Source organism: Trachemys scripta, chromosome 4 (genome assembly GCF_013100865.1).
Source record: "Trachemys scripta elegans isolate TJP31775 chromosome 4, CAS_Tse_1.0, whole genome shotgun sequence".
NCBI lineage: Eukaryota > Metazoa > Chordata > Testudines > Emydidae > Trachemys > Trachemys scripta.
Genome location: NC_048301.1, coordinates 134960680 through 134971429, shown reverse-complemented (window position 1 = coordinate 134971429; position 10750 = coordinate 134960680). Strand labels below are relative to the sequence as shown.

At 51.4% G+C, this 10750-nt stretch overlaps 1 protein-coding gene across 1 annotated transcript; it reads left to right on the top strand.

Annotated features, from left to right (window-relative positions):
* Nucleotides 1–6418: 6418 nt before the first annotated feature.
* LOC117876560 (calcium-binding protein 4-like) lies at nucleotides 6419–9091 on the top strand. The gene is made up of 4 exons (XM_034768818.1): nucleotides 6419–6461; nucleotides 7806–7915; nucleotides 8054–8199; nucleotides 9061–9091. Exons 1-4 carry the CDS (start codon nucleotides 6419–6421, stop codon nucleotides 9089–9091), a joined length of 330 nt encoding a protein of 109 aa, XP_034624709.1.
* The last annotated feature ends 1659 nt before the right edge of the window (nucleotides 9092–10750 follow it).

Below are 10750 nucleotides of genomic sequence, written 5' to 3'. Positions count from 1 at the left end.
CCCCCCCTCCCCTTAAGTAGCCATCTCCCCTTATCTCTTTTTGAATTTACATTTTAACCTGTTTTATCCTGTAGAATCTTGTTTGATTATGCATGACCATTATGATCTGTTAATCACTTTGTTTACTTCTGTGTATAAATATTGATGCTCACCCCTAATAAACTTGCCACACTTACTCTGAAGCCTTTCAAGCTAAGGATAGTGTGAGCCCGTTGATCAACGAATTGGTGTCTGGTCTCTGACAGATTGTGAGCCCCATACCAACTCCGCACGAACTCGGGTGCTGGAGAGGTGAGTGAGGACTTGCTTTTTTACCTAACACCCTCAAGCCCTTTCACCCTCCTACCCCCTGTGACAATGCGGTTCTGGTGGTACCCAACTGAGAGTGCCAACTCAGGACAAATTGCTAAAATAGGGCAGTTATAGCCCAAGGCTGGGGTTTTTTCCACCTCTAAGGCAAACCAAACCAGCCAGACTAGGAGGACTTCGGTCTCACCCCACTGGCTAACCGCAAGTCTCACAAGCAATCTCCTTAGACACTCCAGTTTCCCAGTATTACCACCAGTGCCACTCGTTATGGGGACAAATGGTTATGAAAACCAATACCCCAGTAAAAGAAAAAGGTTCTCCTGATCCCAAAGGACCAAGCCCCAGACCCAGGTCAATATACAAATCAGATCTTACCCACAAATCACGCTGTTGCCAATCCTTTAGAATCTAAAATCTAAAGGTTTATTCATAAAAGGAAAAAGATAGAGATGAGAGTTAGAATTGGTTAAATGGAATCAATTACATACAGTAATGGCAAAGTTCTTGGTTCAGGCTTGCAGCAGCGATGGAATAAACTGCAGGTTCAAATCAAGTCTCTGGAATACATCCCCAGCTGGGATGGGTCATTCAGTCCTTTGTTCAGAGCTTCAGTTTGTAGCAAAGTTCCTCCAGAGGTATGAAGCAGGATTGAAGACAAGATGGAGATGAGGCATCAGCCTTATATAGTCTTTTCCAGGTGTAAGAACACCTCTTTGTTCTTACCGTGGAAAATTACAGCAAAATGGAGTCTGGAGTCACATGGGCCAGTCCCTGCATACTTTGCTGAGTTACAAGGCGTATCTGCCTTCTCTCAATGGGTCCATTGTATAGCTGATGGTCCTTAATGGGCCATCAAGCAGGCTAGGCAGAGCTAACACCATGTTGTCTGGGATGTCACCCAGCAGCATAGCCTAAGTTTGAAATGCAGATAGTATAGAGCCAATATTCCTAACTTCAACTACAAAATTGATACATACATATAGACAGCATAATTATAACCAGTAAACCATAACCTTGTCTTAGACACCCCATTTGACCCCCTTTACACAAGATCTGGGTGCCACTATAGGACCTTGGTTGCAACAATGATCTATATGGTCCCAGAGTATATCAATAACGTCACACCCCCTCCCAGGGAAGAGCTGAGAAAGAAAACAAAGGAAATCAGCTGTTGCCACCAGCTAATTAAACAACATGTGCACAACCCTCTTAGGACACAAAATCAAATCCTGTTCTTAAAAAAGGTAAATTTTATTAAAAACAACAACAAAAAAAAACAAACAAACAAAAAAAGAAAATACATTGAAAACTCAGACTATTGCTAGATTTAAAAAAATATACAAAAATTAAGAATCAAGAATAGCTTTCTTGAGGTCCAGCTTATAGGTTACAAGCAAAACAAATGCATTTGGGTTTAGCACAGAGGAATCCACAAGCCATAAAGAAATAAAAGAAATAAACCTAATCACGTCTTCCTGGACATTTCCTGGGGTTTTAAATGAGTAGTTTCTAGGTATGATCTGATGGTTTTTCATATCTGGTCCAAGCTCTTACAACATAGCTGCAGCCCTGTCTCTGCTTCTCCCCAAGGACAATACAGACAGACAAAGGGGAAGTTTTCCACTCAATTTTAAAAAGTTCTAGCCATCTCATTGGCTCTTTTGGCTAGGTGCCAACTCACTTCCTTTTACTTATGCAGGGAGATTTTTTAACCCTTTACAGGTAAAGCAAGTAGAGAACAACTACTAAGGGGATTTTATAGCACTGGCTGGGTGTCCATAAAAGGGAGCTAGCCCCCCCTTTCATTTATCACAAGGGATAACACAATGACTCACAGTTCTGGCTGTATTTAAATACTCCTGCCATTAAGCCATTCAGCAGTAATCAAAAAAGCTAACAGATTGTTAGGAACCATTAAGAAAGGAATAGATAATGAGATAGAACTAAGTCAAATATGATGATGATTACTGAAAATCTTATTCATCATATAAAAAACTTCTACCAATCCCAAGGACTGAGATCCCAGTCCTCACTGGACCACCCTGAATATAAACATTGGACTATACGGATTAATTCTGAAAAAACTCTTTGCAACTACAAAGCTCACCATCTCTGCTATGAATTGGAATCTCAAGAATTGTACTCATGTCTGTATGTATGCTGATCTTTTAACCATACTCTCTCTCTTTTCTTTTTTTAATAAATTTTAGTTTAGTTAATTAGAATTGGCTGTAAATGTGTATTTGGGTAAGATCTGCAATATTCATTAACCTGGGAAGTAATGTGTCCAATCCTTTGGGATTGGTAGAACTTTTTTATATGATGAATAAGATTTTCAGAAATCCTCATCATATCTGACTTGGGTGTCTAGGTGGAGGGCTGAGGCTGGGTTACTTTAAGGGAACTGTGTTGTTGGCTTCCGGGTAGCTAGTGAGATATTATAGAAGCCGGTTTGGTAAATCCAAATATCCACCAGCTTTAGGGATTGTCTGCACCATTCTTTGCAGTTCACCCTAACTGAGTGATCTGAGTTGGCTCCCCTGGGTACCCTCCCTAACCAGCCCATCTGGCATCTCCTATCCCAGTCAAAAATTCAACTCAACAGAAAAAGCCAAGATCTGTTAAGGCCAGATCACCAGGGGCTGTGAACAGCTTATCAGCCACCTAGAACAAGTGCCAGCAGGGTTTATCAGATGTGCAAGAGGAAGTAGCCCCAGAACACCCTGGCTCTATCTGTTAGTGGTTTCCCCTTATCACTGTAGCTCGGAGGGGAATATGCTAAGCTCAGGAGAGAGGGTAGCTGCCACAAAAGATAGTAAGGCAGCAGCAGCAGCAGCTCCTTATCCGGCATCTGCAGAGTAAGGGATCCCATAAGCACAGATCCAGAATCCTCTGGGGCCTCCAGCCAGGAAACCATGGGCATGATGAGAGCAAAGCGCAAACGTCGTATCTAGTGCAGTGGTTCTCAACCCGCAGGCTGTTTGCGGCCCAATTAGCACACAGCCACAGCCCATGTGACATCCTCAGGGCCATATAGGTAGTATACATGTTCTGTGGAAGTGGCCCACATAACACCTAGGGAGCTGCATATGTGGCCCACCACGGTAAATAGGTTGAGAACCACTGATCTAGTATGCTATTACCCATACCCATGGCAGCCTTGGCTCTCCCTGTGCACCTGGAGAACCGAGGCCTAGAGAGATACGGGAACCTGCCCAAGGTCCCACAGGGAGTTTTTGGCTGAGCTGGGCTTGAACCCAGGCCTCCTGAGGCCCAGTCTAGTGCCGTAACCCCCAGGGCACAGTTAGACCCCAGCTGAGAGGCTCTTGCAGGGCTGGCCCCATCGCCCAGGGAGATCTGTTGCCCTGGACAGGATGCCAGGGTGGAGCAAGGCTGGGCATGAGGGTGCAGGGCTTTGGATGTGTGGTCCCCGGAGGGGAAGGTGAGAACTCACCACCACAGCAACCACTAGCTGGTCTCCTAGAGCAGCCCCAGCAGAGAGGCGGAGGGGAGGATGAGCCCTGGAGAGGGTAAGTTCTGGGGTCTCCTCTGGGGCGGGGGGAGCAATGGGATATATAAGGATCGGCGAACCTAACTGTACTCCAGCACCCCTGGCCCTGTCCTTGCTGCATCTGAGTGTCAGCTCATCAGTGGCGGATTTAGAGTTAGTGGTTGCCCTGTGCACAGCTTCATTTTTGGCCCCCCTCCCTCCCCCTGGAACAAGCCAAGAAAAAGAACAATCTTTATCTCTCCCTTCCCCCCCGGGTTTTTCATTCTTTTTTTCTTCATCCTCCTCCTATATTATAAGTAATGGGAAGTAAATGAAAATAAAGTGAGGTACCTTGATTGGGACAGGGGGTTGGGGTTCAGTAGGTGGTGTGGGGGTCGGGCTCTGGGAGTTTGGGTGCTGGGTGGGGCTCTGGGCTGGGGCAGGGGGTTGGGGTGCGGGAGGGGGCAGGGGAGTGGTGCTTACCTCGGGCTGTGTGGCTCCCAAAGCACACACACCCCTCTGGCAGCGGCTCCTAGGAGGAGGGGGCCGGGGGTCACCATGTGCCGCTGCCTGCAGGCACCGCCTCTGCATCTCCCATTGGCTGCAATTCCTAGCCAATGGGAGCTGCGGAGTTGGCACTTGGGGCAGGGGCAGCGTTTGAAGACGCCCCCCTCCCCCCAGTAGTCGCAGGGACATGATGGCTGTTTCTGGGAGCGGCGCAGCATAGAGGGAGGGAGGGAGGCAGAGCGGGCAGTGAGCCGCCTTAGCCCTGCTGCTGGCACGTCTCTGCATGCCCCTTGGTAAGAGAGGGACAGTGGGTATCCATGTGCTGCCTGGGGCAGGGGCAGCACACAGAGCCACCTCCCCACACCAGGGGCGTGCAGAGACATGCCAGCATCTGGCCGCTTCCAGGAGTGGCGTGGGGCCACCGGCCATGGCATGCAGGCAGCCTGCCTGCCTGTACCTTGCCACGCTGCTGGCTGGAACTCGGGGGCAGGTTGTCAGATGAGTTTTGTCCTGCATTTTGGGGGCCCCCTGTCATTGGGAGCCCCATGCCACCACATGGTAAATCTGCTCCTCCAGCTCATTAACCACAGTCTGGGGATGTGGGGCCTGAGAGAAATCCCACCCCCTCCATGTTCCAGAGCCCCACCCCCTGAACTCCATAAGGGAGAATGCTGTGGGGCTGTGGGGAAGAGGGCCCTGGGAGATGATGTGCCGGAGGCCCTGGTTATATCCATTGCTGGTGTCAAGGCACTTATTCAAAGCTGCACAACAGGGCTATAGGGCAGGAGGTGACAAAACTCCTTATTGATCTGGGTTGAACCCCCAAGCATCACACTGGTGTAGTCAAATAAGATTTACACACACAGCTTGCTATCTGACTGGGGTTTGCACTTCAAGCACTGGTAAAATCCATGGTGTGCCCACATCTTGAATACTGTGTACATTTCTGGTCATTCCACCCCAAAAATGATATTTTAGAATTGGAAAATGTACAAAGAAGGGCAACAAAAATGATGAGGGGTCTAGAACAGTTTCCATATGAGGAGAGATGGAAAAGACTGGGACTGTGAAGCTTGGAAAAGAGACGACTAAGAGGGGAGATGATAGAGATCTAAAAAATCATGACTAGTGTGGAGAAAGTGAATAGGGAAGTGTTATTTATGCTTTCACATAACATACCTATGAATTTCATCAACTTCACCCACTGAAATGACTAGGCAGCAGGTTTAAAACAAACAAAAGAAAGTATTTCTTCACACAATGCACAATCAACCTGTGGAACTCATTGCCAGGGGATGTTGTGAAGGCCAAACTATAATAGAGTTAAAAAAAGAACTAGATAAGTTCATGGAGGATAGGTCCATCAATGGCTATTAGCCAGGATGGGCAGAGGTGCAACCCAATGCGCTGGGTGTTTCTAGCCTCTGACTGCCAAAAGCTGGGACTTAATGACAGGGGATGGCTCACTGGATAATTGCCCTGTTCTATTCATTCCCTCCAGGGCACAGAGCCGTAACTAGGGATTTTTGCGCCCGAGGCAAGGGACAGGGCGGCACGTCCAGCTCTTCGGCGGCAGGTCCCTCTTGGCAGGGCCGGCTTTAGGAAGTGCGGGGCCCGATTCGAACAGTTTCAACGGGGCCCCGACAGGGATGACTAAAAAAAAAACCATGTTAAAAAAAAACAAACACGTGGGGCTTGTACTCACCGGGCCGCGCTCCTAGTCTTTGGCGGCGGGTCCTTCACGCGCTCCGGGTCTTCGGCGGCACTGAAGGACCCGCCGCCAAAGACTCGGAGTGAGTGAAGGACCCGCTGCCAAAGACCTGGAGCGCCGCCGGGTGAGTAAAAATTAAAAAGGTGCCTCTAGCCAGGGAAAGTATTCTCTGCCACTTGCCCCCCACTCTGGGCGACCCTGCCACTGGGCGCGGGGCCCTCTTAAGCACGGGGCCCGATTCGGGGGAATTGGTGGAATTGGCCTAAAGCCGGCCCTGCCTCTCGGAGGGAAGGACCTGCCGCTGAATTGCTGCTGTTCTTCAGCGGCAATTCGGCGGCAGGTTCTTCCCTCTGAGAGGGACTGAGTAACACCACTGCCGAATTGCCGCTGAAGAGCCGGACATGCTGCCCCTCTCCCTTGCCGACGACCAGCGGCAATTTGGCGGTGGGTCCCTCAGTCCCTCTCGGAGTGAAGGACTTGCCGCCAAATTGCCGCAGAAGGAGAGACTTTCTGCGCCCCTCACCTTTCGCGCCTGAGGCAAGTGCCTCCCTCGCCTTGCCCTCATTACGGCACTGCCAGGGCACCTGGCATTGGCCACTGTTGGCAGACAGGATACTGGGCTAGATGAACCATTGGTCTGTTTGGCCATTTTTTTGTAAAATAGTTGTAAGTGATGCCCAAATACAAATCAAAGAATGGTTACAGTTTGATTTTCTGTTTATTTCGGGTGTGGAAATAGAACAAAGGAAGTTTCAAATGAGTGACAGTGAAACAACGGCAAAGTTAGAGCTGGCTAGTCTGGAAAGGGAGGAAGAGGTGTTGAGTAAGCAGCACGAGGACACCAGAATGGGAAGCTGAACAATGAGAGAGCAAATGTGAATACCCAAAATGGGAAGTGGAGCAAAGAGCCAAAGAAGCACATCGGTGGGCCCTGGAACTGGAAGCAGCTGCCAACCAATGAGTGATGGAGCTGAAAGAGCAGGAAAGGCGTGGACAGATTCCCCCTGACCCACAGGTGCTCTCTCTCCCCAAGGTACACCCAGCTGGGATAAGCTGTGTCCTGCATACAGCGGAATAGACCATATTAAGGAATTCCTTACCACTTTCGAAAGGCTCTGTGAGGGCCATAAAGTTCCAGAGCAGAAGAACAACACAATGTTGATTACTAAGCTCTTGGGTAAAGCATTGGATGTATTTAATGAGATGCCAATTGACCAAGCTTTGAAATATGATGAATTTATAAAGGGTGCATTGCAAAGGATGTGAATTACCCCTGAAGCATTTAGATGAAACGCTGAGGCCTCAGAACAAATGACAAGATGAGTTATAGGGAATGTGTGTATAAATAGTGGGATTTGATGAGAAAACAGGCCAAGGAGACAGGGGCAGAGAATTAGAACCAGTTGTTTGATCTCTTTACCAGGAACAGTTCCTGAGCATGTTGTTCTGAAGAGATCAGGCAAGCCATTTGGGAAAAGTCTCTGGATTCTATCCAAAAAGCAGCCGATCTCACTAACGATTATGTGCAAGCTAGAGCATCCGGCGAGTGCAAACTGCAAAGGGAGGGGCTGAAGCCCAGTGTAAAGCAGGGAGCCTGGTTTACCTCTGGGAAAAAGAAGCATGGTTGGGAGCCCAGGCACTCACGTTGGGCACCCTCTCCCCCCATACTGCCCCCCCGTGGGACCTGCCCCAGCACCAGAGAGACCCCCCTCCCCTCACACGACTTCCCTCCATGGGACCTCTCCCCATTGCAGGGGCTGGGCACTGATCTCCGTGTCTCTCCTGCAGTGGTTGGGCGTGTGGACTTTGAGGACTTTGTGGAGATGATGGGGCCGAAGCTGCGTGAGGAGACGGCCCATATGATGGGGGTGTGTGAGCTCAAGATTGCCTTCTGTGAGGTATGGGGGCGTAGGAAGAAGGGGGAACATGGGATCAGGGGGGAGGGGGAGCAGGGCGGGGATGTGGCTGGCACCCATCCAGCCGGGCCATCCCACACTCACCCTGTTCTCTTCTCTCCCCCCGACCCCACCCCGGAGTTGGACAGGAACGGGGACAGGGAGATCAGCAGCACGGAGCTGAAGGACACCCTCTTGGCCCTGCTGGGGGAGCATGTCCCGCTGCCGGAGGTGGAGGAGATCCTGTGCGATGTTGACCTCAATGGAGACATCCATGTGGACTTTGACGGCGAGAGACGCTCTGCAGCCCCCACCCACTGAACCTCTGGGGAACCCATTGACCCCAGGGACTCCTCTCCCCCCACTGACTGCACTGGCCTTTGGGAACCTGCCTCCCACCCACTGGTGCCAGAGATCCCCCACCTACCTCCACACTGAGCCCTGGGGCTATCTCCTCTGCCCCTCCAGCAAGGATTCACCCCTGCAGAGACCTCCCCCTTCTCTCCCTACCAGTGTCTTCCTGTGACACCCCCCTCCCCCAGTCCTGTCTGTGCTCTCCCCCTTGTGTTTAGTTGTGTGCTGGGCCCTTAACCCAGAGCTATAGGGTCTAGGGCCCTGGGCTAAAGAGCCACCCCCCACCCCCTGCAGAACAGGGTGAGGCTCAGCCCCACTTTCTGCAGCCCCAGGGGGGCTGTTTTTTCACAGGGTTGGGGTGGGTGGTGCCTGGGGCAGAGCTGCCTGCTGTGGGATTGGATGGAGCAGGGGAGGGAGCCAGAGCTAGGACTGGGGAGGGGCACATGAAAGGAGGGACAGTGATGGCTGGGGAGTGAAGGGGACAATCTCCCCCCAGCATCCTGCCTCCCGGGGGCATGATTCCTGCCCTTTGGCTGCTCCAAGCCCTTGCCCTGCTCTCCACAGACCCCCTCAGCCCCATGCCCCCTGATGCAGAAGCTCCACTTGACCGGCTTGGGATGGGCTGCAGCCTCCTGAAGCCTGGTAGGGGGAGCCATGGCTAGGGGTACAGTCCAGGGGGTGGAGGAGTGGGCTGCAGTGGGGGGCAGCACAGGACAGTGCAGTCAGGCTGTGTTGTGTCGGATGTGCAGAGGGAGGCGCTGTATTCACTCACTCCAGATCCCACGTTGTGTCTCTGAGTTTGTGATGATGTTGTCCTCCCGCTAACAAGGCCTCGGGGAGGGAGGCCCTCACCCCCCATCGAAGTCGCCGTTCCAGCCTCCAGGGGGACCCAAGCAGCTCCAAGTGGATCCCCGCTTCTTGACAGCTGGTGACCCCCTTTCTTCGCCAGCAGGAAGTTCCTTTGAGACTCCCTTATGGGCCTTTCTAAGAAGACCCCTCCCTCTGGGTCTGCCTGCCCCTCTGCTGGTCCCTCTCCCTTACAGTGCGTTGCCAGGGGGCAGGGCCTGAATGCCCAGTTGGCAACCTCATTGGGGGCTGCTAAGGCTCTGACTAGGCCAGGCCCTGCTCCCCAGCTGGGATCCCAGATAATCTCCCCCTCACTCCCAGTCAGACTGTCCCCCCAGCTCGCCTTTGCTGCTGTCCTAAGCTGGTCTCTGCCTCCAGCCCAGCCCATGAGCTGCCCTAGGTACCCACCTTCCTGCTCCTGCCCCAAGTCAGGGAAATTCCCCCTCCCCACCAGTGGCTAAATTGGAGCAGGGGAGACCACCCAACCCTTCACTACTACAGCTCCACCCCATCCCCTTGTTCACTGAATGGCTCTGCTAAAATGCCCGGTGGTGACAGACCATTAACAGTGGTGCTGTTTCCATTTGCCCTCTGTCACGGATCCACAGAGTGAGCGTTACACCCTGGCTTTTCCACAGTCCCTTGGAGCAGTGTTTCCCAACAGGTGTGCCATGGCACACTACTGTGCCGGCAGGTGGGCTGTGGAATTTTTTGAAAAACTACATGTGAGAACAAAAAACCTTCCCTTGTATTCTAATGAGCGTTGGAGCTGGATGGCAGTCTGTATGTTTGCTCCCGGGATGAGGCCCCTTTCAAATACTATGCACACGTCACATTCCATTCCCCAAAGCGAGGCTAAGGGAGAAAAAGTAAACACAGACGGGCGTGCGCTGATGTGCAATGTGCTGCAATGAACCTTTGATGATGATGCACATAAAAAAAGACATACAATTAAAGCCTAAGTTTTAAATTTACATTTGACTTGGGGTAATAGCTGGAACGAGCCAGACCTGGAACGGCATTATAAGTGTAACCCTTCTGCCCCTCTGAGTTGGCAGCAACTGGGGCCGGGTTCAGTATCTAGGGGTTCCGTTTCAATAACGCAATGCAAAACCGGCTCAAACCCCCACCCAGTGACCTGGGACAATTACATACCACCCCCCGGACGCCTCTAGGAGGCAATACTTCCCCTCTCGCAAGCACGGAGACTGAGGCTACTTCTACACTACGGGGCGGGGGGGGGGGGGGTGTCGATTTAAAATACGCAAATTCAGCTACGTGAATAGCGTAGCTGAACTCGACGTATCGCAGCCGACTTACCCCGCTGTAGGCACGGCGGCAAAATCGACCTCTGTGGCTTCCTGTCGACGGCGCTTACTCCCACCTCCGCTGGTGGAGTAAGAGCGTCGATTTGGGGATCGATTGTCGCGTCCCGTTGGGACGCGATAAATCGATCCCTGAGAGGTCGATTTCTACCCGCCAATTCAGGCGGGTAGTGTAGACCCAGCCTGAGTGTAGCAAAAGCCTTTTAATAAAAGAGGGAAACAATGCGGCATTATGTTGGGGAAACACCACAAACAGGATTCATAACACAAACCATGAGCAAAAGACCCACCTCCAAGTAAGTTTGGCAGTGTC